General features: G+C 45.8%; 1 protein-coding gene across 3 annotated transcripts in view; it reads right to left on the bottom strand.

The window, feature by feature from the left end:
- Positions 1 to 27938, bottom strand: part of PCSK6 (proprotein convertase subtilisin/kexin type 6) — a 170827-nt gene that overhangs the window by 106928 nt on the left and 35961 nt on the right. For all 3 annotated transcript variants that reach the window (XM_063089775.1, XM_063089776.1, XM_063089777.1), the window contains exons 2-6: positions 22417 to 22521; positions 10950 to 11060; positions 10323 to 10466; positions 8759 to 8835; positions 6730 to 6818 (exon numbers count right to left, since the gene is read on the bottom strand). In XM_063089775.1, the coding sequence (XP_062945845.1) occupies positions 6730 to 6818; positions 8759 to 8835; positions 10323 to 10466; positions 10950 to 11060; positions 22417 to 22521 (526 nt within the window). The remainder of the gene's footprint in view (positions 1 to 6729; positions 6819 to 8758; positions 8836 to 10322; positions 10467 to 10949; positions 11061 to 22416; positions 22522 to 27938) is intronic.

The following is a 27938-nucleotide window of genomic DNA, read 5'->3' as shown; positions in this document are numbered from 1 at the left end:
AAGAAAAACAACATACAAAAATCAATACCTTTCCTATATCCATTTCAATAACAACTAATTAGAAATATAATTTTTAAAAAACCAACCTAGATATAAACCTAATAAGTGTATAAGATTGGTATAAAGTAAGTTATACAACTTATTTAAATGATGTAAAAGAAGACCTGAATAAATAAAAACATACCATGTTCCTGGGTGGGAAGACTCAATATTGTAAAGATGTCAATTCTCCCCCAAATTATCTATAATTTCCATGCAATCCCAATCAAAATCCCAACAGGATTTTTAATGGAACTTGACAAGCAGATTCTCAAGTTCATCTGAAAGAGAAAATGTGCAAGAATAGCCAAGAAACTTTTGGAAAAGAACCATAAGAGAAAATGTGTCCTTTAACTTACTAAAAACCAAAAATGTTCCTTCACTATAACAATGAAAAGCATGGCATTGTTAGAGCTTAAAAAGAAATGGACAAATGAAACATAATCGATGATCCAATGCACATATGGGAATCTAGGATATGATACGGGCAGCATGTGGAGATCATTTGGGGCAAAATACAGTTAACTCCCCTTCATACTGTATTCACAGTTATAAATTCCATATGGGATCACAAGCTAAACATAAAAGACAAAACCATAAACGTTTAAAGACAAACTATTGCTCTAAAATTAAGTTTTCAGAGGAAATACATATGAGAATAGATTTATAACCTTGAGCTTTTCTAAGCAAGATTCCAAAACCAAGACTCATAAAGGAAGATGAACAAATTTGACATCATAAAATTTTTAAACATGGTTTTTTTTTTTTTTTTTTGTCTTTTTCGTGACCAGCACTCAGCCAGTGAGTGCACCGGCCATTCCTATATAGGATCCAAACCCACGGCAGGAGCGTCGCCGCACTCCCAGTGCCGCACTCTCCCGAGTGTGCCACGGGCTCGGCCCTTTAAACATGTTTTATTGCAATATTACATTTAGAAAAAGGCACAAATCATCAATGTACAGTTTGACAACTTAATAAAAAATTAAAATTTCTCTAAAATGAAATACACCAGGGACTTCCAGTTAAAAACATAGGAGTACCCCACTCTCCTCTCTGAAAGCAATGAAGATAACACGCGCCTCTACAAATTTCTGAGTGTATAATTTCTCTCCAATGTAGGAGAGGCACTTGAGGACGATGTGACTGGGGGCCCCAGGGGCTGGAGGAGTTTGCTTCTTAAGATACAATTTCACAGTTCTACTACTTCTTTCTCTTAATTTAATTATTTTTATGTAATAAAACTTATAAGAAGTGTGCAGCTTTACAAAGAAAATTGGTAGAAAAAAATTATCCCATTTGTATAAATATGTAGTCTAATTTTTAGGAGGCCATCTGTGATTATTTAAAACTATGCCTACATATTCTTTTATACTTTTCCATTCAAAAGGTGTAGCCAGATATCTCTTCCCTTGAGTGTATGTTAGACTTAATGATCCATTTCTAATGAATCGAGTAAGGCTGAAGAGATGATGTGTGACTTTTGAGACTAGGTCATAAAAGATGATGTTGCTTCCTCCTTATTTTTTCTCTTGAATCACCTGCAATGAGGGGAGCTAGCTACCAATGTTATGGGGACACTCAACCGACCTATGGAGAGTTATACATGGTGAGGAATCAAGGCCCCCTACCAACAGCCAGCAAGGAACTGAGGACTCTAGCCAATGGCCATGTAAGTGACTCATCTTGGAAGCGAATCCTCCCTCAGCCCCGGTCAAATCTTCAGATTTCAGTGACAGCCAACAGTTGACTGCAACTTTATGAGTGACCCTGAGCCAGAGCCATTCAGCTAAGCCCCTATGTGTGCTGAATAACAGGTGTTTATTGTTTTAAGCAACTACATTTTGGAATAATTGTCATGCAGCAATAGATAACACACAGTCTATCTGGTAATGCAAAATAAACCACAAACTTTAGTTTCAAGATGGCGGAGTAGCTCATATCAGACTAACTCTTCTAAAGATAATAAACTCTGGACAAAACATTTATTTTTTTAAAAAAATCTACTTTTTAAGGGCATTAGAGAGCAACTAGAAAAAGGCAGAGGCAGGCAGGGGGTTTGATTCCTAAAAGGAGAAGAGAACTATATCGGGTATGATTGAGATTACATGACTTTTCCTCTGTGGGAACTCCTCATTTCCCTTGGTGCAGAGAGGCTAGAACTAAATCAGAAAAATGTAATCTTATTCTCCTGAGGAGGCAGGGGATGGAGTTTGAGACTGCCAAAAAAGCTGGAAATTGAGAGGATAAATCTCAGAAAGGAGAGAGCTACAGAGGAGGACATATAAACTCATCTTGAATACGTGGCTGACCCTGAACTGCTTGGGCAAGACTGTGAGAAGTCCAGGAGAAAAACAACAGATGAAAAGGGGAATGAGCTGAGCAGGTATTTCAGCTGCTGCCCATTGCAGGGGAGTCAATCTGGAGTTTGAGTCTTGTGAAATAAGAGATCTTGGTAAACATTTCAGGTTTTCCATTGAAAAACCAAAAGGATCATGGTCTAGGCGTAAAGACTATGTTCCTGGGCTAAGGGATTGTCCCTAAGACTAAGGACAAATCAGAAAGAGACCAACCATAAAAAAATGAAGTATCAAATCTCCATAAGTTCAGTTTATCTACTAGCACAAAACTCAATGGTAGTCAAAGACAATGGAATCCAGAATCTCTACAATTTAGCATAACACTGTCTACTGTACAATAAAAAGTTACTAGACATGTGGAAAGAAACAGGAATACATAATCCATTGTAGAGAAAAATCAGTTATTAGAAACATACCCACAAATAAACTAGATATTGGAATTAGTACAAAAGACTTTAAAGAAACTCTTAACAAACATGTTAAAGAGTCTAAAATAAAAAGAATGAAATGAAAATCATAAGACAGGGAAGTATATCTGATTTAAAAAGAAAAAAAAATCAATGGATGAGATTAAGAACAAACTGGACAAAACAAAAGAAAGGATAAGTGAACCTAAAGACAGTACTATAGAAATCACCTAATTTGAAACATACAGAAAAAAAAGGGATTTTTAAAAATGAACAAAGCCTCAATAACCTGTGAGGTGTAGTAAGCAGTCTAACAACTATAACTGGTACCCAAAGAGAGGAGAGAGAAAATGGAATTGAAAAAGTATTTGAAGAAATATTGAGAAAATTTTTTCCAAATTTGATTTAGCAAAAAAGAACAACCCACTAGGAAGCACATCAAGACCCAAGTTGGATAAATACAAAGAAAATTATGGGGCCGAGCCCATGGCGCACTCGGGAGAGTGCGGCGCTGGGAGCGCAGCGACGCTCCCGCCGCGGGTTCGGATCCTATATAGGAATGGCCGCTGCACTCACTGGCTGAGTACCGGTCACGAAAAAAAAAAAAAAACCATAAAAAAAAAAAAAATTATACAAAAGGTGACTTTAATGAAAGTCACAGGCAAAGCATATATTAAAAAAGAAATTATAAAAGCGGAGGAAGAAATCACATTACATAAAGGGGGACAACAATAAGCATGACGAGTGACTCATCATCAGAAACAATGATGTCAGGAGCAACGAAACAACTCTTTAAAGAGTTGAAAGAAAAACCTGTCAAGCTAGAATTCTATGATCAGTGAAATTTCTTTAAAAAATGAAGTAAAGACACTTTCAAATAAAATCTGAGAGAATTTCTCACCATCAGACCTGAATGTCAAAAAATACTAAAAGAAATTCTTCAGGCTGAAGGAAAATGCAACCAAGATAGAAATCTGAAGCTAGAGAAAGTAGGAAGAGCACTGGGAGAGCTACGGGCGTAGGTGAGTATATGTCTTCTCATAAGTATTTTAAAGTCAACTGAGTGTTTAAAACAAGAGTAATAGCAATGCACTGTGGGTTTATAACATATGAAGTAAAATATTATAAAAACAACAGCACAAAAGATAAGAGTGAGTGTAAATTGAAACAATCTGTTTTAGATTTATACATTACACATGAAGTAGTATACCATCAATTCCAGATAGACTGGGATACGTTAGGATATACATTATAATCACCTGAGACTAAAAAAAAAAAAAAAAATTATCAAGATATGAAAAGGTATAGCTCTGTGGTCAGCTCGGGGGGCAACTCAGGTAAACTCCCTGCTGTGTCTCCACATTCAGAGGGAAAGGATATGTTAGGGGCACCAAAAAGTTGCCCCACCCAGAAGTGGGCTTGGAGGGAGGGGAGGCTGCCTGTTTGGAGAGGCTGAAGCTGTGTACAGCAGCTTCGGAGCCATCAGCTTTCACAGGGTCCTTGGGCCAAGGCCAGCCTCACCTCATACCTGCCTTTCCGCACAGCCCTCCTCAAGTCCCCTGTCTGCATGTGGCATGCTTGCCCCAGCTCCAGGCTGCTCACTCCATTGCACACTCCTGCCATTTGCAGTTGAATCCTCTCTCTGTGCTGAGTCCAAGCCAGACCTTCATGCTTCTGCCCTCACTTGGTGCCTGCCTGCCACTCCTGGAGCTCCCTTACTGCCGCTGTCATTTCAGCACGTGGTCCCATACTGTCTTCCCTGTTGGTACTGTCACCCCAAAGACATGCTGAGCTCCTGGAGGTCCCAAACTGTGTCTGTTATCTCTTTCTTCTCCCCCTCAATGGCTGGCCCAGTATTATACATGCAGCAAGTGCTCAACAATATTCAGTGCATTCATTGAAAAGCATTCCTGTCCCCAAGCCCTGCAAGTGGAGGCACTCTCTCCAGATGCGGGAAAATTAGGTATGCAATTTTGCTATCGAATGAAACAAACTGTATTTATTGTGCACCTTCTCGGAGAGATTCGTCACGTAGGTTACTTCCACTGACTCTTCCTCACAATCCATGATGTAGGTGTCACCTACCTGCATGACCCCAGAGAGTCCTCTAAATCAGCACTTCCCAAATTGTTATTTGTAGACAAAGCCTCTGGGGATCTTGTCACAATGCAGACTCTGACTCAGAAGGTCTGAGGTGGGGGATTCTGCATTTCTAACAGCTCCCAGACGATGTCAATGCTGCCAGTCTAGGGCCTTTGAGAGCAAAGTACAACAACCCCAAAGGTGGGGTCCACCCCCTCCGCTTGAAGCAACACAAATCATTTTTATTCTCCCTCTGAGAGTTTTGACAGGAGGGATGGAGATCAGCCACTCCCTGCAGGCTTAGCCCTGAGCCACTGTTGTCACACATGGTATCTAATTTCATCGTCAGAACAAACCTGAGGAGGCAGCTGCATCATTGCCATTTCCCCCCACAAGTGAAGAAACCTTGGCTCAGAGAGGTTATGTAAGTTGTCCAAGGACACACAGCCATTGAGGGGTGGGAATGGGATTGGCCCCCAAGTCAGCCTGACTCTACAGCTCAGGGGTCTTCACTCATCATCAAAGGCCCAGGGCCAGGTACACACCTCAGTGTAAAAGAACTGTCCCCAGAGGAGTGAGGCCAGTTGACAGTCTCCTGATTTGTCCTGCAGAACACACCCTTGGAGTTCATTCTGTCATAGAATGACAAATCCCAGCCACTCCAAAGACTTCCAAAGGAAAAAGCAGGGAGTGCTAATTAAGTAAAAGCTGGGGACCCTCTTTTTGAAACTCAAGAATTTTGAAATTCCCCCAGGACTGGGTTATCCAGAGACCCTGGGCTGCTCATAAGTAGAGCTGAGAGGACTGCAGCCACCCCCACAAAGGCACAGTGGCAGGGACAGTGACGCCCTGGGAAGGTGGCTTCCACCATGCCCATCTGAGTGAGCTCAAGCACCTTCAAACCAAGATGCAGACAGGCCTCCCAGGTGAGGTAGGCAGTCTCCAAGACTATGTGGCACCCCTCTCCTCCACCCCAGTTCCTGGCTCAGTGATGTGCATCTCATGGGCACTTCAGAATACCTGGTGACTGAGTTGTCACACTGCCGGGCTCCAGGGAGGAACAGAAAGACATGTGACTCTACTCCAAAGCCCCATCCTAGAAGGACAGCTTGACTTACCAGTGTGAGAAGCTAAACCACAAAGCCAGACACTCCTGGGGTCAGCATTGCTCTCTACAGGGACCAGGAAGAGCCGGTCCCCTGGTGAACAAGATGGGGGTGGCTGGATCCAGGGAGCGCTTCACAGAGCAGAATGGATGTGATGTGAGCTGGCTGTGAGTCACGGGTGGACTGAGCCAATGGAGTGGTGGGAGAGGCCGGGATGAGAATGGTGTGAGCCCAGGCACAGATAGGCAGGACCAGGCACGTTTGGGGGACATGATGACAAATGTCCTCTGGCTAAAGCCGAGGGGCTGGGACAGGAGAAGTGGGCCAGCAGGCTTGAGTGGGAGTCAGAATCTAGGAAAGGCCTCACTCCCAGGTAGACTGTCAATCTACCTGGTGATGGGGAGCCACTGAAGGACTGTGAGCAGGAAAAAACCAAGGTGGCTTTTTAGGAGGGGTGCTCTGCTCGCCAGTGGTGAGGCAGCAGCCAGGCTAGCAGGACCAGGGGACAGAAAAGGAGTGCCCTTCTGATGGGACCCTCGATGGCTCTGCAGACAAAACAGTGGGCAATCCCTGTCTCAGAGGCCCCACCCGCCTGTGCACAGATGGCCAAGCTGCCTCCAGCCCATGTGTCTGACACAGCCAAGGCCAGAGACGTGAGGCTGTTGAGACCCTTGGAAAGGGAGCTGTCTGGCACCCCGCCCCAGGCCCCTGGCTCCCAGGTGGTGCCCCAGGCCTTACCTCCGATTTTTGCGTTGTACGCTATGCCCACGATGCAGTAGGAGTTGTTGGCTGAAGCGGCCACTTCTCCTGCACAGCGAGTGCCATGTCTGACGCAAAGGAGAACATGGAGTTAGGACCCAGCCCAGCAACATTTAGTGAGTTCAGTGCAAAGACAGCCAGTTGTCCGTGAGCCCAGGGATGACACTGAAGCCCATTCTCTGTGTCCCCTCTCATCACCACCACTTCTCTGGAGGGAGTGTCAAGCCAGGGTTTGCATGGCCCCACGGCCACCCTGCTGAAGGCAAGCGCTGGCTCATGGTTGTCTCTTCCAGGATGCCTTCCCTGACCCCCCAGTTGGAGTTGGGGGTGCCTGCTCCCAGCACTGTGGCCCCCTGCTTCCCCGCTCCTGGCGTTTGTGGCTGGCACACTGCCATTGCTGTTTGCAGGCCGGGGCCATGCTGCCTCAGCTCTGTGTCACCCGGCACGTACAGTGCAGTGTCACCGCGAACCCAACAGGACAAAAGAAAGAGCAAACTGGTACTCGTGCCTTGTCCTCTGCACCTATAACACATGCTCACCCTGGGACGGCCCGCCCCCACTTCTGCAGCCACATAAGCAGGAGCTGAGGAAGAACATGCTAAACAGAATGCTCAACAGCAGCAGAGGGACTAGGAGGAAAAAACCAGAAAAACAAACTGCTTTCCTCAGTAATGACCCCTTTCTCCAACGGGCCACACTGGGTCAATGCCTCCAGTGGAAGTCAAAATATGGGCAAATTTAAATAGCACATCTTTGAGAAGAGTCCACAGGGGAAGAGAATCATTGATTCAAATTTACAGCTTAAAGAGAGTCCAGAATCCGCTGCCCTTGACAAGGGGGCATCTGCCCTTCTCTGGAACTCGTGCAGCCCCAGCCATGGTTGTAAATGCGGAGCTCAATGTTTCATGCCGGAGGCAATCCCACCCTTCAAGGGTCACTGCCTGGTGTCTGGGTCACTCCTCTCCCCTGCCCTGCCCTGGACATGTGGCCAGGAGACTGACCCCTTTGCCCCAGGCATCCTCACTGCAGTGTGAGAAGGGCACCTTGGAGAGAGAGGCAGGGAAAGCAGCCCTGAGGCTGGGGCTCTGCAGCCAGCTATTCAAACATATCAGCCAGCCAAGCTTTCCTGCACAGCACCACGTGGCATTGGTTGGCAAGCCATGGAATCTAATCACCACGAACTAAAAAATCCTGCAGTGGGAGGATACACCTTGGCAAGCATCAACAGTGGGGAGGAAAGAAAGGGCTTTTGATAATTTCCTCTAACTGTTTTTGGAAGAATGGTAAGCGCTCAGGGCATGGGGCATGGGGCATGCTGACAGAGAAAGGACAAGCACACAGTACCTGAATGTCCAGGACCAGCCCCAGGGCTGCCTCACATTGTTCAAATCACCTGCTTTCTTGGACCTCACTTCCTCATTTGCAAAATGAAGGTGACAATGACAACCTTCATTTCCTGAGCATCCACATCATCTCACTCACCCTCCCCACAACCCTGTGAGGCAAGAGTGTCACCTCCGTGGAACAGCCTCTAAGACACATGCAAAAAGCCACATGGCCAATAAGTGGTGGAGCCAGCAGCCGAGCCTGGATCTGTCCAGCATCAAGCATGCCCCTTCCTCTTGGCTCATATGGTCACAGACGGAGGCACAAAAGCTCAGGCATGTGACCCATATTCTCAAGTAGACCACATTGCTGTCTTAGCACAGCCAGTCACAGAGACTGCTAGACTTAAGGGTTATTCTTTTAAGACATTCCGACACGGTTGGAAACAGGAACAATGTTTGTCAAATGCCCATTTCTAGCTGACGAGCAGAGGTGACCTCCCTAAAGGCAGAGGCTAAACCCACAGCATCCAGCTTTTGCCAGCAGGCCAGGCCAGGCGTGGTTTCTGACTCAGGTGAGCCCCACAGTGCCACTGCCCATCGCCCTCAGGACTCCGCGTGGAAGCGCAGCTGCGACCCTGCAAGGAGGGTGAGGGGAATGGGAGGAGGAGACGGGAACATACTTATTCTCATTGCTGGCGTCGTATCGTGGGGACGGGTCGTAATCATTCCCATTGACATCATAGCTGGCATAGGGGTCCTGAGAAATGATATTGTAGTGAGTGAGAAGCAGGGCACACGAGAGCCTGTTTTAGGTTATTTTTATCTCTACTGGAAAACAGAGAAAACCACACGCAGGGCTTCTCTCTTGCTGTAACTCTCATCTTATACATACTCATTTTTTACTGTGGTAAAATACACATGAAGTTTACCATTTCAACCATTTTTAAGTGCACAGTTCAGGGGCACTAAGTACACCCATAGCTGTGTAACCATCACCACCACCCATGGCTAGAACCCTTTTCACCTTGTAAAACTGAAACTCTGTCCCCATCAAACACTAACTTCCCCACACCCCTCCTCCAGTCCCTAGAAACCGCCGTTCTATTTTTTGTCTATAAATTTTGATTATTCCAAGCACCTAGTATAGGTAGAATCACACAGTATTTATCCTTTTGTGAGTGCCTTATTTCACTTAGTATAACATCGTCAAGGTTCATCCATGCTGTTGAGGATTTCAGAGTTCCCTTAATTTTATATTTCAATATGTATGTTTTCATTTGCATACTTATAATAATATTCTTATAATTTTGTGTTTTCTTTATTTTTGAATAAGCATTATTTTTTAGAGCCGTGTAAGGTTCAGAGCAAAACTGAGCAGAAGGTACAGAGTTGCCATACAGTCCCCCGTGCACAGCCCACCACTGTCAACACTCCTCACCGGAGCGCACATCAGTTGTTACAATCAATGAGCCTGCATCGACACCTCGTTATCAACCAAAGCCCAGATATTTTCAGTATTCGTATAATTTTGTATCCTCCTTCTAAAACATATCATAAAAGCTTTCTGATGCTATTGACATAGTCTTCCAAACTAATTTCTAAGGGCTGCATAACTATCTATCAAGTGGATACAATATGGTTTACTTTACCACTGTTAGGCACCTAGGTTCCTTAGAGTATCTAATAAATACACTTATCATATTTACTATGTGCCAGGCTCTCTGCTTTACATTTATGAACTCATGTAATCCTTATAATAACCCTATGAGATAGCAGTCCTCTTATTATCCCCATTTTACAGGTGGTGACACTGAGGCACAGAGAAGTTGAGCAACTTGCCTATGACCTCAAGTTGCAAGAGCTAACAAGTCGCAGAGCCAGGATGGGAGCCCAGGCAGTGTGGGTACAGAGTCCATGTTTTAACCCTGTAACTTCATGTTGCTAATGTCTGCATGATGACCATCTCCACGCACCTGTCCTTCAGGTGTCCTTCCTAGATGTACGTGGGGCTCCTCAAACATGTGGACGAATCTCTCTGTCGGGCCCCGCTCCCTGGCACCAGGACAATGGCTGCTGGCAGAATGCTAGTTTCCCCAACCTTCCCCAGCAGCGTGTTCTTCACTGCTTCATTTAACAGGGGGTAAGGGGTGGGGAATGGCACCTTACTGTTGTTTTAAATGTGCATTTACTTAATAATCAGGCCAGTTGAGTATCTTTGCATGTCAGTTGCGAGGCTTGACTCACATAATTTGGGGCCAGGTCGGGGTGATTCCTCTCTATGCCGTCATCCAGGATGGTAACCACCACGTTTTTCCCCGTGTAGCCCCTCTTCCATGCTGCCTGGATGTTCATTTCCGATCGGCACCGACTGCTCCTGTCTCCACAATGCTGTGTGCAACAGAAGACACAAAGCCCCCCGACGTGGACAATCCCAACCCAGAACAGACACACCACTGTGACTCCGCAGAGGAGCTTGCACTTGCACGTAAAGGAGGGGAACCCTTGCCCCTGCCTTACAGAGCAGAAGTCATCTTCCTCCCGCCCAGATCCAGAAGAGTAAACAAGGTGCCCCTTGCTTTCTCTGTACTGCCTATCATTCTCCACCTCCCTGCAGGGCTCTGTCCAGGGTCTGGTCTTTACCATTTAGTTGGCCCTACTCAGAGCATCCCTACCCCCAGGGCTTGCAAATCATTTTGGGAAAAATTCACAGGAAAGCTTGTGCTGCATAGCCTTGAAGTAGGGGTTTTACACTCAAGATGAAGTGTGTTTGTCTGGAGTTGTCATGCAAATGTAGCTTTGTTGGGAAGTTCACCCATCTCAGAGACACAGCACTGCAAGTGCCCAGGGCAGAGAGGCCCGTGTCCTACTCACCATGTACCACATGTTGGACCAAATGGGGTCGTTGAAATAAAGGGCCTGTGGGTCACGCCATACCTGCCTCTTCACCCTGCGCTTCACTTCCTGCTGCTGGAGCCATTTCACCTGCCAGGAAGAAACACAGCCACTACTTATTTTAACAATGATGTCCTGACTTTATGTGCCTTTCTGCAGGTGCTACAGGTTTCCTTTTGCATGAATGTCTGTGTTATAGTAGATGTTTTGGATGGTAAGTTCCAAGGGGACATTTTCACTACAAAGTGAACACACTTGAAAAGTGAGAACTAACTTGTGTATGTAGAGGGGGAAATAATACCACTCTGATAGCTTTTGAAGTCATTCTACTAAAAAAAAGAAAGCCCTCAGTATATCACCTGGTGACCCTCAACCTGAAGAAAAAGGAAATACATGTACAGGAAAGGAATAAACGAAGAGAGAGAAGAAATTGGTCGAATTGTTACTGGATGTAATTTTACTATAAGGACATGAATAAGTAAATCATGATAATTCATATATTAGAATTTTTGGCAGCCACTCAAAACATTGAATCAAAACACACAGAGAAAAATCTAGAAAGGGATATAGCAAAATATTAATAGCAGCAATTCTTGGGTAGTGACGTTACTGCTAATTTAAAATTTTTAAATTACTTTCAGGATTTTATAAATTTCTTTCAATGGGCATGATTTGCCTTCATAGTCAAGGGAGAAAGTTTGAGAGGCAGTACAAATGATATTGAAGAGCAGGGATCTAGGAACCAGACTGCCTGGATTCAAAACCCAGCCCCACACTCACCAACTGGGTGACGGAGCAGTCAGTCAACCTCCATGGCCTCAGTGTGCTCATCTATAGAATGGGGTCATCATGGGTTGTTGTGAGGGTTAGTATATGAACAAGTACATATAACATACTCAGACCACTGCTGGGCACTTAGCAGTTATTATTACCATGTGTGCACATTCTTTTCAAGGTGAAAAAGCTTTTCCATTTGTAAAGGAATCTTGGGGAAAGGAATTCATGGGCCCTGAGTAGAAACACTTGCTTTAGTCTTGCTGCGCTGGTCCTACCTACTCCAGTCCTGCCTGAAGCTGGGGTCCAGCTCAGCTCTGGGGCCCGAGATGGGCAGGGTGAGAATGAGCACCAGCCCTGCTCTCGAGGAGTCTGCACTGTAGTTGGGATCCCACCCAGCAGACAACAGTGTCGTGTGAGCTCCCAACAGGGTGGGCTGCCTGGAGGTGGTGGCATGGGCTGGCATGTAGAAGGACAGAAGAGGAGGAGGAAGGTGGAAGGGTGGGGGGGACCAGGGTGGCCTGAAGGCTGGTCCTGGAAGCTAAAAGGGTTGTCACAGTACAGAGCTGTAGAAGCTGAACAGGTAGGGAACAGAGGCACCCAAGGGCCGAGGGTGAGATTTCCCTTCCTTCTCTCTTAGCTCAACTTCCCCACATTGTCCTGAGGGAGAAGAGCTGAACACCCCCATACACAGCGTCACATTTAGTGGTGGGGATTGATCTCAAAGGCATCCTTGGTGTATAGGACAAAATGCTTAGAAAGAAGTGACATAGTTTGTCCCACCACCAATGGGATTTGACTATAAAACACAGTAGGCTGGGCTCTTTAGAAATGCTGCAAAGAGCTCAAAATCAATTTTGGGCTAGACACGTAAAAAGAACCTCAGCACGAGTCCTGGATAATTTATAATCACCCCTGATAGATACTTCTACAGAAAATAAAACTATAAAAAGAGATATTTTGTTCATAACACCCACTGACAGCAATTTGCAACTTCCACATATATATTACTGCCTGAACTAGAACGCTTTTTCCTGGTATAAAATACCTAAGACCATACTTCATAATCTGTTAAGCATCCTATTATAAAATACAGGAGTAGATCCCTCATGGCTCCAAGCTCCCTCATTTGTTTCCATTCCTCTTGCCAGCCCTGTCCTCACCACCCATCCTAATACCATCCAGCCCCTCTGACAGCTTGCCCACCAGGCGACACTTAATGTCAGAGAAGGAGGCTAACTCTGCTCTTCCAAGTTTGAGTGGGTGACTCCCCCAAAACCAGTTAGCATGTTGCCAAAAGTCAGGAAATATTTCCCTAGCAGGATGAAAGAGTATGGGCATCCTGGTCCCTACTCATTGCTGGGCTCTCGGTAAAAATCCCACGCCCACACACAGTTTGGAAGGTGGGCTGTGACAGCACAGGGTCCGCAGCACAGTTTGGGGCTCTCCCTCTGGCATGGTCTCAGACAGCCCTCTTCCCACTAACAGGACTGCTGACAGTGACCCAGGCACTGAATATAATAGATTATCTGCCAGGCATGGGGGCTTCTGGGTCCCGACTCTATGGAGATGGAATCCAGGTGGCCAGCACAGTCACAGAGAGGCTGATTTAGCAGGCAGGCACTCTGCCCTTTCTTCCGGGCTCAAGTCACTGCCTTGCTCTCACCCATCCCCAGGAATGTACATGGGGATCCTGGTTCCCGCTTCCTGCCCATCACAAAGCATAAGCTGTTTTCCAGGTCTACCTCCCCTGATTTCTCTGAAAAGTGGGCATCCTGTGGTCACTCACTCAGCTGGCTCACTTAACAAAGATGTATTATGTGCCTGATGCTAGGTTATGGGAAGCTGAGCACAAATAAATACACCTGGTCCCTGTCCAGGACCAAGGCGCCCAAGCCTCCATCCCCAGAGTGGATGCAAAGCCCTGTTTCAGATGCTCCTGAGTTGGGACACAAGAGCCACCTGGCTGCCCTGGAAAGCTAGAGATGAACCAATGGCCCAGAACCAAGTAACCAGACCTGTAGCTCTCCCATCATCCAGAATTGGCACCTGTCCCTGCTAAAGAGGAACCCGTACCTAGGCATGTTCAAGGGTTCTAATTAAGTAAATGGTGATGCTTTTACAATAAAGGACTACACAGTTCAGATGTCTAAGCGCATGTTACTCATGGAGTCGGCTCTTCTGTAGAACGTACAAACAGTGGGGAGGTCATGAGAGGGTGATGCCAGTGCAGTCAGGGTGGGAGAGAGACTCGACTCTCAGACCCCCGTACCTCATGCGTGCTGCCGTCTCTATGAGGAAAAGCAACGGGAGATGCTGTGGAAGATGGGAAGTATTGTTACTCTCCTGCGGGGCTAGAGCAAACGGGAAGTCACAGCCTCCCTGGCACGTCACTTGGATTGTCACTTTATCCTGAAGCTCCAATCACAGTCTACTCGCCACATGCCTGGCAACTTCTACATGGGATGTTCAGACTGTTTCTTTGTAAAACGCGTGTGGGAAGGGACAGTAGTACACATTTATTCACATTTCAAGGCCATAGATATACAACTTGGAAAATAAGGCCTAAATCCAAGTATGCCTGAGAATGAGTGAGCCTGGGGCTAGATAAAATACAGTTTTGTGGCCTCAAGCATACGGTAAGAGTCGAACTCTCATAGGGGGGGTCCTCAATCTTCTTATGAAGAGAAGAATTTTTCGCTTTTCAAAGCCTTCATACTGGATTGAAGGAAGGGGAAATACAGCCACATGACCAAATCCGGCCACTCCGTGGGACCCTGCACCGCGACCAAGACCTCTCTAGCCTAGTCCCCTCCTAGCCCAGCAGGCCTGGGCTGCTCATAGCATCCCTACAAGCCACGCTGGGTGTCTCTGAGCCCTCTCACTGAAAGGCTCTTCCCCCTCCTCACTGGGCTAACTTGTAACCATCCTTTACCCTCACCACCTGGACACTTTCTCTGACATCCAGGCTGAACAGGGCGGGGCTCCTTCCAGGCTCCTATGAACCTGCACTTATTTTTACCACTGCCTTCACCCCAGCACGTGGGCATTATCTATCTAGAATCTCATCTTTCCCCTTGGAGGGATGCGTCTCAACCACGCTGTCCCTCTGACTCTTAGCAAACACCCGCCCTGTAACAAGTACTTGCTCAGCAAAGATTTGCTGGACTAAAGTACTGTCCTAAAAAGCAAACTGTCTCTGTCAGAGGTAAGGGCCTGTCCACACCTCCCTGTTCTAGTGTTGGCCCCAGTCTGTGATTGGATGCATTTGGGGTGCCATGATTGCCCTCTCCCCTGCCCCCCACGTGCACTCTGCCTGGACAGAGGCTGGGTTTCGCTCACCGTTGTATCTCAGTGTGCCAAGCAAGGTGTGACATACAGTAGGAGCTCACTAAATGTTTCTTGAATCAAGGAATGAGGTTACATTTAAGATTATAAATATGAACACATTTCAGATTATAAGCATGCTACCACGATATGAAGACTTTTAAAAACATACTTCTGAGTAGAAAATGCAATTGGGTTCTAATAACTATAGACAGCGTTTGTCAACTTTTGTGGAAGGTCAACTGTAAGCAATCTGAGGCAAGAGCAAGGTTTGCCAAATGCACTTTCCGCCCAAACGCATATTATATCTCCTTGCAAACCACATAAGGTGTCCTGATTTCCTTGCAGTCATATTTTGAAAATGAAACTTCATTCTGACCTTTTTCTTTTTACCCATTCTCTGTTTGTATGTTTCCTGCTAAACATGCAGCATACTTATCATAGAAAGTTATTTGCTCTGGGGAAGAGAATTCCAATCATAGAGGAGACTTCACAATCTTCTCGAGATTACATGTACAGCAGCACTTTCTCTTTTGTAGCACATGGCGCCTCCAGCTTTCTTTTTGAGAAATCAAATTAAAATCGGGCGTCTGCTGAATATCCTTTTGTAGATAAGATGAGGTAAAATTTAAAGATGCTCATAAAGAGGTAACATAAACAAGCAGAGACCCAAGAGGAGCCTTGTCAGGGTCCCAGTAACTGGCCCACAGATGTCATGGGTTATCCACGCTACTGAGTTGTAAATATTGTCCAATTGTCCTTTTGGCGGGCAGCCACGGGCAGCCTTGGCCATGTCTTCTCTGTGGGCCACCAGCACGTTGCCAGACCTGAAGCCCATCTGACACATCAATTGTGGGTGTGACAAGTGACAAAAGGAGGTTTTTGAAACTTTCTCCCATTAGCCAATGTCACCAAGAGAGCACAAAATCCTGCTTGTGTTCTACCCAAAGCCCCCACGTACTTTGAAGACCACACATGCTAGAGGGGCCCCAGGAAGTTCTCAGAAGCTGGAGATTCCTACAAGGGGGGCTCCAGAGTCTTGGCTGTGAGATGAAGCTAAGGTGACAAAGGGCATTCACAGAGACCCCCTCCCCAATCTCTCCTAAAGGTCCCACACATCCTCAAGGCACATATTTGCACTGAGCTGCTACCCTTCCTTAAAGCACCAACCAGCTGGGCCTGCTGAGAGTTGGTTTTGTATTGGTTCTATGTTCCATGCCAAGTTGTATCCAGAGCAAGGGACACAGCTCTGCAAGCTCTCTCTCTTCTTTCTCTGTTGGCTTCATCAAAGTGAAGAACAATTTCTGCTGTCACTGTGGAAGGAGGACAAGGGGAATTCCCTGTGCTGCCAACCAGCCCTGACTACACAGCAGTGCAAATCTGTGAAGGAAGTCAGAGGCCAGACCCTGCATCCAGGAGCCACCCAATCACAAAGCCCTCTCCAGGAGAGAGCAGTCGCTCCAGGAGTACAATAGAAAATAAACAGAAAACAAACCACTTGCTCGCTCTCTCTGTGTGATGGGCTGGGTGCCCTGCTTGGGCCTTACCCTCCAACCTGTAAAGTGAGGGCTGAGATTAGTCCATCTCCAAGGACCTTTGCGCTCAGCAGTCTGTGATGCTTAGATCTCAATTCCCAGCAACACTGACTGCTCTGAACAGCTGGCTGGGCCGACATTCAGCCAGCTGAAGAGCTGAGGGAGAAGGCTGAGTGGTGGGTTTAAAGAAAGAAAAAGAGGGCAAGCGCATGTCACCCCACCACGTGCGGGCAGCCCTCCTTCCGATGACAGGTGGCGGTTAACGTGGGCACAGAATGAGTGGGGAATTACGATGGGGACATCTTGCCCCAGAGCTCAGGAATGAAAGGACAAGCTTTCATCAGCTTCTCAAAGGGGCCTGTGATGCCAAAACGGTTAAGAACCACTGAACTAAGCTAGGCTCACAGAGGTCTAAGCGGATCAGAGCTTTCCATGTGTGAGGAACTGATACCCCTGCTGTTACCTTCCTGGTGGGTAGGGGGACCATCGCCACAAGCAAGCGATGGTTAAAGGGCTTTCATCAGAGCCCATCTCAGGGAGACACTCAAGCCCACCTGCGGTGTGCACTGTATCACCTTGGAGGGGGGTGCAGGACTGCCATGGCAACCACACGATTGGAACTCAGTGAGCCCCAGCAGTAGAAGAGGGGGAGGAGAAGTTGGAGGAACCAAAAAATAAAAGATATTCTAACTCAGTCTAGAAACCTACCACCCCCCCCAGATCACCAAGACACCTGGGAGCCCGGCTCCCTCCCTACTTGCACACCTGCAGCCATAACTGAAACAGCATGGAGACCACTTCCTGAATTCTTTCCGTCAAAGCCGAATGACATGTGCCAGACATGATAGTCAGGAGAGATGACAGTGCTTGTTGCACCCATTTTGGACAGGGGACGGTGGGAGTGAAAGTACTTTGGGCAATTAAAGCTATTCATTCATTTGTAAGTTAGTTCTTATTTTGCTGAAAGGAACAGAAGGTATCCTTCTCCCCGCTGCCCATCACCTGCTTCCAATCACAGACAATAGAACGGGCAGCCAGAGCTGAACTTCACATATTGATATGAGCTTAACTGTGTCCCCCCAAATTCTTATGTCGAAGACCTAAGCCGCATTACCTCAGAACGTGACTGCACTTGGACACAGGGTCTTTAAAGAGATGACTAAGCTAAAATGAGGTCAGTAGAGTGGGCCTTAATCCAATCTGACTGGAGTCCTCACAACAAAAGGAGAATAGGACGCAGACATGCACAGAGGGACGACCATGTGAGGACACAGGGAGAATGCGGCTATCTGCAGGACACCTCAGAAGAAACCAACCCTGCCAATGCCTTAATCTTGGACTCCAGCCTTCATAACTGTGAGACTATAAATTTCTTACATCCAGTCTGTGGTACAGGTTGAGCATCTCTAATCCAGAAATCCAAAATCTGAAATGCTCTAAAATCCAAAACTTTTTGAGCCTTGACATGATGCTCAAAGGAAATGGTCATTGGAGCATTTCTGATTTCAGATTTTCAGATTAGCGATGCTAAACTGGTACATATTCTGCAAATATTCTAAATCCAAAAAAATCTAAAATCTGAAACACTTCTGGTCCCAAGCATTTCGGATAAGAGATACTCAACCTATACTTCGTTATGGCAGCCCTAGCAAACTAATAGACCTGTGGAGTCAGACACTGGTCTACATGTCCAAGGCCCAGACACTAGCAGAAGTCCCTTTACTTCAGCAACACAGAACACAGCTTTGTTCATCCAGGCTCTCTTTACAGTATCTATCATAATTTAACCGAGGTGAGCCACAATTTACTTCTAAAGTATTTACGTACAAAGAAGTTCATAAGCAAGTGATAACAGGTATGACTTGCTTATGTGAACCTAATCTGTGAATATTGAGACACACTTCAATAAACATTTACTAAGCATCCATCTACTATTTTCTGGGTATCTGCTGGACCTGTAAGGGAGTAAAAACAAGAGAGACGTGGCAGCCCTCCAGAAGTTTATATTGCATTGGCAAGAGACAGGCTTGCAGGCTTTGAACTATGAGCACCTCTCCCCTGGTGCACCCATGGACCAGGGCAGTTCACCTTCCCACGGTCTCTCCTTCGGTTCTGAAATACCGAGCACATTTCTGAGCCTGGCGATCCAGGCCTCCTAGGGACCATCTGCAGCTCCCCTGCCAGCCCCATCTCTATCACTGACCAGATCCCAAGCAAACTGAATTGGTTATCATTCCCACCAAACACTGCCATGTGCTCCCACTCTGGGACCAAACCTAGAATCCAAATACCCAGCTGCGGGGAAGAGCAAGCCCGGTTTGAGGACGCTGAGCTGTCTTCCCAGGGGCAGGGGGAGGTGGAGGAGCCTCTGTGCAGAGGCTGTTCAGAGGGAAAGAGTGAAGGTCATTTGAGGAGGGCTTTAAAGGCCGGTGTGGCCGGGGCTCAGGGGGACACATGAGACCAGACCAAGGAGGGCCTGAGAGGTGGAAGTAGGACACCCTAAGGGACAGTGGGGCTGCCAGATGTGTGTTTTGGAGGATCCCTCGGGAACATGGAGAACAGATGCGGGGGGGCAAGAGAAGACAGGACTTTGGCCAAAGGTGGGATATCAGGCCATGGCAGGGCAGAGTTGTGGATAGGAGGTGGAACAAGTGGGGGGGAGGGGAGGCTGCTGGCTCATGCCTTGGAACACAAGTGAGTGCCTCTCTCTGAGACAGAGGTGGGCTCAGAGGCGGTGAGCTGGGTGTGAGAAGAGTTTGCCAGTTTGCTTTGAGACGTCTTTGAGACACCTAAGTGGAAGTGCCGAGTGAGCAGGTGAAATAATAAAACGCTTTCTTCTAAAGTATATTTTAAAATTTCACACTTCTTACTGATTCACAGTAGCCATGCCACTAGAACCAGTTGGCTGTGCTGAAAATGTGAAGAGACATCTTGTCATGGTTGTCCCAGTCACCACCCCCCTACCCCCCATTACACAGTTCATCAACCCCTGAGACCAGTTTGGTCACTTACTGTCTATGTGCTTTTATTTGCCAGGAACTTTCTGTTTGTTTGCACTTCAAATGGCTCTAGTGCACGAAACTGTCAGATAAAATTCCATCTGTGGTTAATGGAAAGAACTGCTTAAAGGTTGCATCACTACTGGAGAGAAACCTGAGCTTTGATTAAACTCTGGGGGCAAAGTCCCATCCTCCAGAACAGAGTGCCTACTCCGGTCCTTGAAATCATTTTGCAACTTCTGAGCTTTAAAGCACTGAAATGAAGCATCAAACCAAAGACTCCCACTGCCCTGGAAGGGCCTCCCTAATAATATCTTTATCCTTCCATTTCCGTCATCAATCTGGCTGAGTACTGAAGGGAAGGAAAGGGCTGAACCGACTCATTGCACTAAAATGTAAGGTTTGGAAGACACAGGCAGCAACATCTAACTATAAGCCAGCTTGGAATGCAATCAGAACAAGTAATTTTTTAAAAATTTGTGAGACTTTTCAGCTATTCATCCACCCTTCTCCAGACTTTTGGAAAAGTTAAAAACAAATGCTTTCAGTTTGCTTAAATGACAACCCTTGGAAAAACCTAGTGACTGATACGGCACACTCAGAACACTTGGGCTGCTCTCCCAAGGATAGGACTGATCAACAAAGCAATTCTAGCAAAATGGCCCTTCTCGAAGGTGGTTTAAAAAAAAAAAAATCAAGTAAAGGTAATTAAGAATATAAGGGAAATATGACTGCACAATTCTGCTGCGAGGTCAGTGCAAAAAGATGCTTCATAAATGTGTTGTGTGTCCTGCTATTTTGCCTCCCTTCACCCCTTATGTTTTGTTTTATTTTAATTAATGTACAAGGGTACTTCAAAAAGTTCATGGAAATATTTGTATCATCTTAATTCTATTTTTCCATGAAACTTTTTAAGTGCCTTCATGCACTCTATCAGCTTTTACGTGACGGAGCAGTGAACTGTAAATTTCATCACTTATCGAAGCACTTTCATACAATAGAGACTGGAGCTAATTAAAATAAAATACCATCTGCATTTGATTGAACTTTATTCTAAGCCCTATAACATTCATTTCCAGTTTGGTCATTCAAACACGATGATGACTTTGCATTCCAGTGTCTATGGATAATATTAAATCATCTTTTCCTTTTGTTAATAATATTAATTACACAACTCTCCAGATGTTAAGGTGTCACAAAAAACACTTCACTAATGTAGGAGAATGTTCTGATGCACTGCAATAAAGGATAACAGTAAATACTTATATAAAACAGCTCATTTTGCCAAATATTTAACCAGAATGACCAGGCAAAGTAAATATTAGTCTGACTGACAGCTAATTGATTTGGTTTGCATTAAAACTAGACTAATTTAAACAGACATGTTTTAGTTGTGATTGCAAACTCATAACTGGTGCAGATGTCTATGTGCTTTCCCTGGGGCTGAAAATTTAATTGGAACTGTGAGAAACAATCAGCCAATCCCGTGGAAGTTCCAGGCAGGGCTGAGGTACCCAGGCTGTTTACATTTTCTCTCTTCTTTGCTGGCAGGATGCTTTGCTAGCAGCCCTGCCAGGAGCTTATTAGAAAGCTCTGTGAAAAGGGTTTTTTATTTGAGAAGATTTAACTGCCACAGCCTCTGCCTAGTAAGTCTGTCCTTCCTCCTGTTTCCTTCAGAGACAACAGATTACTGGGAATACTTTGCTCTCACACCCATACTGAACATAATTCTTTAAACACACCTAAAATGAGTAAACCAAGTGGCTCACGCACTGCAGAGGAGGCAGGTGTGGGCACAGCGGCTGCAAGCCCTCAGTGCAAGGTCCCAGCACCCTCACGCCGCCCAGGTGTGGGGCTTGCTATCGGACACCTGTCGGCTGCTGCTGCTCTGTCCACACCACATTTCCCCACGGCACACACTGCCATGACATATCACCCAGTTTTCTATTTCCTGTTTCATTTTCTGCCAGCCCCACCACCAGCTCCACTGGCCCTCAATGGACAGAACCAGCCACCTGGCAGGTATTCCAAAATACCTATTGAATGAATAAACTCAAAGACTCACTTGGCCATATTAAATTTTCAGTTATGCCAAGTTATCTGTTGACTGCTGTCAAATAATAACTTCAAATCTATTAAGAAAAAAGCATAATTAACCACCCAATAATATGAATTATATTAAAACTTAAAATGTTAGCCTCTCTTCAAATTACATGTGTTTTAATCTCAAAGATCACATAAGTTTCTAAGAAAAAAAAAGTTACATCTACTGGCCCAGTTTTTAAATTCACAGTAATCATTAAGGTATGTGTTATGACAGCCACAAAAACATCCATCTACCTGATCTCTAATTTCATTATTAAAACACTTGCTTGAATTGCCTGGTGTTTTTGCTTTACGGGTAAGAGTCACATATGTACAAGGGTACTTCAAAAAGTTCATGGAAAGATTTGTATTATCTTTTAATTTTATTTTCCCATGAACTTTTTGAAGTACCCTTGTATCTTCTGTAATTATTGCGCACTTTGTTAATCTTTAAAATATCTAAAGATCTATATGCATGTGATTGTTGCTTCAAACTAGAGTCAAGGATTTAAATTCTGAGTCAATAATTTGGGGTCTGACAAGGGACCCAACTATTTAGAGCATTTAGATGGTCTGATATGTAGTTTCACATCTGTTTTGCTTTATTCAAAGTAGACATGGAAAACTAATGTCTATCTAGAATCACATTAAAATCCAGACTCAGCCATTTTTAGGAGCACAAACCAAACACTCTAGCTCTGAGGAAAGAACCCTGCCCATCTGTACCTGGGGGTCCATTCTGAGGAAGGTGTGAGGGCCTCTGCTACTCAATATTGATCTTTTAAAGGTTTTGCTATGATAAAAATGGTAGTAATCTTCCAGGTATCCAATCTGCAAGACAAGAAGCAAAATACCATCAATTAGTACAATCTTATAAACAGCTTCAAAAATCTTCCATCCCACAAAAATATTCCCCTGATCTGAGAGGCTATTCTGTTCCTGGAGGAAACATACCCTCCAGGCACCAGGCTTCCTACTCATACCTCTGGCTACTCAGCATTCATGAACGTGAAGGTGAATTTAGATACTCCTTTTTAGATAAACAATACTAGGTAATATTCCCAATGGAGCGCACACTCCCAAATCTTGTGGTAAATTAATATCATTTAAAGTTTGTACTACCTTGGCCAAGTTTTTTTTTGACGTGAATTAACGTTCATTTAGGGTCAAGCATCCCTGAAGTAGCTAAGTTAATGTCAAGTCAGGTCTACACCAAAATATTCATTTATAAACAAACTCCATGCTCTCCACCCCATGGGTAAACTGAAATATCTAAGAATGAACATTCGCTCTCAAGTGCAATAAGAGAGCCAAAGAAAACATGCAAATCCATCTGTTTAGAGATTGTGAAAAGGTCAGATGAGAACATCCAAACCCCTGGGGTGTTCCAATTTACTGCCAGGGTTAGTTTGTCAGGACATATTTCAGTCTGAAGGCTGGACAGAACCAAGAGAAGCCAGGTGGCCCAGTCCCTGGCCTTCAAAGAGGGCTGCCTCTCACTGCCCCACCTGCAGCATGGCTGGCCCTCATGTCTGCTGACCCTTGAGCACAGAGATCCTGTTCTCAGAGGCCTGCTCCTCCTTCTAACTTTCATTGGCTGTAGAAAATTGCTAGTTGGTCACCACCCTCAAAAGAAGAGCTTTTAAAACAAAGATGGACTCATATTATTATATAGATTCTCAAGTGAGCCTTCTCAAGCTACACCATCCTGGTTTCTTTTCCAGCTTTTAATTAAAGAGTAGACTTAAGATTAATTGTCTTCTAGAGCAGTTATATGCGGTGATTACAAACATAGGTCTTCAGACCCTCCCCGCCCTCCACGAGCCATGGTGACCATTAGCCATGTGACCTTGGGCTAGGATATTCCACCTCTGTGAATTTCAATTCTTAATGTGCAAAATGGGGATAAAACTACTTACCCCTTGGAATTAAGTAGGACTAAAGTCTACCGAACTCACAACAACCCCTTGGTTTCTCCCACCTCAATCACAGCTATTTTGTCCAATATGACTGACTACAATAGAGTCAAATGACCCAGGCAGAGACCTGGAGGGACTCGGATGTGCTGTGAGTGGCCATTTCCACATCTTTGCACAAGAAGATAAAGCAGGTGTGCAACATAGAGCCCTCCAGCCTAGTTACTACCCTTCAGCTCTCCTTTCCAGCAATCCAGGCAGTCTGGCTGTCTCTTATTCTTGGGTTTAGAAAACACCCTTTTGTCCTTGAAATAACTAACCTCTTTTTTCACTTAAGCTTGCTTCAGTGTGTTGCTGTTACTTACAACCACACAACATTGAATACCAAGATAGTCATGAGGATCAAAACAGGTATCATCAGTACAGTGCCAAGTTTAGTGCCCAGAACCTAGCGAGTGCTCAGCAAATTGTGACTGGTACTGGGAGCTGGGATTCTCTCTCTGGCTCCTCTCCAAGCCTCCTCCATTCCCCTCGTTGCGTCTGGGACACTCTGGATTTTGGTCAAATCTAGGTCTGCACCTAACTCAACTCCTTCCTGCTGGGTGACCAGGGCATACTCTCTCTCAGTTTCCTCATGAGACTAATAACTACCACCTTGAAGGGCTGCTCCGAGACTTGAATGAGATATATATGTGTGTGCACAAGCTAGCAGAGTGCCTGGCAGGTAGTAAGCACTTGATAAATGATTTTCTGCAATTCTGCTTCTCAGTTCATTTTCTACCTCAAGATATTTTTCTGCCATCATAAACCTCATTATTATCTCCACCCTATTTTACACAGAAGCACTTTTATTTCTCTTCCTACAGATAAGTCACCTTGCTCACTTCTTCAACAAAGTTAGTTGCTGCGTGTGTCAAAAGCCTCCTCCTAATGCATGCTAGAGCAGTTATTTGGCGAAAGAGGCAAACATGGAGTCTTAACTTACAGCAATGTGTAATCAACATGTTTGCTTGTGAGCTGCCACCATCCCTGGGAGATGTTACATAACTTTTGGTCTTATAGCTCTGGGCACATTCAAGTCAATTCCCATTTAGGGACATGGAAAAGAGTTGAGTGAAATTTGCTGGCAAGGGAATAGAATAATTGCAGAGCTCCTAACCCTTAGCAGGCCCATGTCAGAGTAGCCCTGGAAGCCATTCAGGGCAGCATATGCCCTTTGGGCAGCTGAGCCGGGCCAGAGGCAGCTACTGCTCCTGAGGCCAGTCCCAAAGCCACTCAGCCCCCTGCCTCTGGGCTGCCATGACCATCCTTAGCAATGGCCCACAGGCTCTGGGCTGATAGAAGCTGTCCAGGAAAGGAACGGACGGTCCCTATAGCACTGACCAAGCAAACTGTCTCTGGGGACAGTAGTGGTCAGTGCCACATCTGTGTGGACTCTTATGTCTATCCCATCATGGGTGTTGAGGGCCTAGGTAGGGCCATTCCCACTGCAGGGGAGAAGAGGACACCAGCCAAGGCTACCCTTGTGCCTCTGCAAAGCCAGCTGCAGAGGAAGCTGGAATCTGACCATCTAGTGGAATCATACATTTGTCATTTTGTGACTGGCTTATTTCACTTAGCATAATATCAAGGTCCATCCATGTTGTGGCATGTGTCAGAATTTCCTCCTGTTAAAGGCTGAATAATATTCCACTGTGTATATATACACTTTGCTTATCCACTTATCTATTGATGGACACTTGGGATACTTCCACATTTTGACTATTGTGAATAATGCTGCTATAAACACAGGTGTACAAATATTCATTCGAGCCCCTGCTTTCACTTCTTTTGAGTATATACCACCTGTTTTTTTTATAGATAAAGCTTTACTGGAGCACAGGCACACTCATTCATTCACCTACTGTCCATGGCTGCTTTTGTACTACAATAGCAGAAATGAGTAGTTGCAACAGAGACCCAATAGCCCACAAGCCTAAAGGATTTTATATGTGGACTTTACGGAAAAAGTTTGCCAACCTGTGATTTAGGGCATTCACTGCTGAGAGTGTTTTGGGAGTCCCAAGGTCTCTGCTGTTATTGCTTGGGTCCTCTAAGGTTTGGAGCTAGGATCTGTTCACTGGCGGACTCTGTTTATAAACACGGGTGTGACTGCAGTCCTCGACCTCAGCATCTCATTTAGCCATTGAGCCATCTTTTCTCCAAGAACTCCCTTGTAAGAAGCCCTAGCAGGTCACTCCCTCCTGTCTGACTGACACTGTCCTGCCCTCTGCCCTCTCACCCTGGCATCAGGCATTGGGTCAGAAATGTGAAATTTTTTATCATGGGAGAAAGGTCAGAAAGAATCAAGGGTGGCAGGGCAGGAAGTTGTGACAGCTGACTGCATCTGGAACTCAGGCCCAGGGACAATCATCTCGGCTCAGATGACACAGCATTCATGACGCAGCCATTTCCTGTCTCTCCTCCTCCCTACCCGTCTAAGCCCTTCTCAGGTTCACACCTGACCTACCACAGGAGTATCAGCCGCAGGTACACCCTTCCGCAACTTGGGAGGCTGCTCCTGGGAGGCCCTGGCTTGGACAGGGTCACTCATGGGGATGTGGTCATCAGCCTGGTTCAACATAAGGGACACCTGACTGTCCTCTGGCCCTGACACACAGATTGGGGTGTGGGAAGAACCACAGAGATGACCCCACTTTACAGATAGGGAGACTGAGGACCAGGGATGTTAGACCCAATGTCACACTGTGGGACTCCTGATCCCTGAAACAGCAATCTCCCCATTCTGCCCTCAGACAAGCAGGTAACATTTGACACCAAATGACATACAGACACACAATAGGGTTCAAGATTATTGTTACACTTCTGGTACACCTTCAGGGTCAAACTGACAGGGCTGGACTTAGAAGAATACACAGAAAAGTTGGGAGGCGGGCATCATAAAGACTTTAAATGCAAGGTAATCTTCTAAGGAAAGAAATATTCTTACTCTTACTGGACATTTGCATGGATATTAAAGTAGGTGCTCCTCCTGGCTCGGCAGCCCCGGTCATCCTGGGCTGCTGTCTCTCAGGCGTGGCCTGGGATAGTGTCTCTCTCTGCCCCCGGGGTCACTGCTCACAGGCTCTGCACACCACAGCCTGCCTGCCTTTATACTAAATCAGAGAGCAGCAGCTTCTGCAGGATACTGCTGCCGGACGGAGGGCCGTGGTAGCCTCGTCCCCGCTCCTCCTTGAGAATGGGAGCAACTCACCCCATCACCCCAGGCTGCCTCCCAGCCCCGCGCAGCTCTGCGCCCTTCCCACCCCCATCCGCTCTCCATCAATGAACACGACCGCTGGTCGGCAAGCCGGTGTTTTTTTTTGTTTTGTTTTGTTTTTTGTCGTTTTTTCCTGACCGGCACTCAGCCAGTGAGTACACCGGCCATTCCTTTATAGGATCCGAACCCGCGGCGGGAGCGTCGTCGCGCTCCCAGCGCCGCACTCTACCGAGTGCGCCATGGGCTCGGCCCAAGACGGTGTTTTTTTAAGTCACAGCATAAAATTTCAATACGTTCTTTTTCTCTTTCTTGCCATGGTACTTTCACAATGCATTAGTTAGAGCCAGTCTCTTAGCGCACCATTCAAGAAAATAAACAATTTGTTAATATGGAACGCTCACATCTCTTTACTCAACACAGATATATAATTATACACATTTGCTGATAAAATTGGTAACATCATTAAAACATCATTAAAAACCTTGCTAAATGTTCTTGACCAGAACATTGGAAGAAATGAGATCTAAGAATCTATAGTTCAGAATCACAGTGAGGAGAGTCGAATATAGTTTAATTTTCTGTAACAGAATGCTCTATCAGACATTTAAAAAAATCTCGTTAATGTATGCACATGGTACAAAGTAGGGACGGCAGGAAGGGTAGAGCTAGCAGGGAACAGCAATTCCCCCTCTTTCTCCCGTCCCCTAGCCACAGTCCCCTGCTTTTACTGAGTGCTCTAGCTCATAACCAGAGCTGAGCTCATGCCCGTCCCAGGCAAGCTCAGGGTTCAGATGAATTCTCACGTGTGATTCTCACGTCAGCCCTGAGAGGTAGATGTTATGATCATCTTCATCTTGCAGATGGCAGAACTGAGGCCCGGAGCCATGAAGTCACTTGCTTGAGACCACACATTCTGTCAGTAGCACGGCCAGGACTCTAACCATCGCTATTCTGCCTCTCAGCCCAGGGAAGGCAGCTAGCTGCCACAGGAGATTCCAAGCACCTGGACCTTGTCCCCAGCAGCAGGTACTTTCACACAGAGCCAAGTACCTCCACAAATGTTCACTTTCCTT

Source organism: Cynocephalus volans, chromosome 3 (assembly GCF_027409185.1).
Source record: "Cynocephalus volans isolate mCynVol1 chromosome 3, mCynVol1.pri, whole genome shotgun sequence".
NCBI classification, from domain to species: domain Eukaryota; kingdom Metazoa; phylum Chordata; class Mammalia; order Dermoptera; family Cynocephalidae; genus Cynocephalus; species Cynocephalus volans.
Note: the sequence above shows the minus strand (reverse complement) of the source record. Positions and strands in the feature narration are given on the sequence as shown.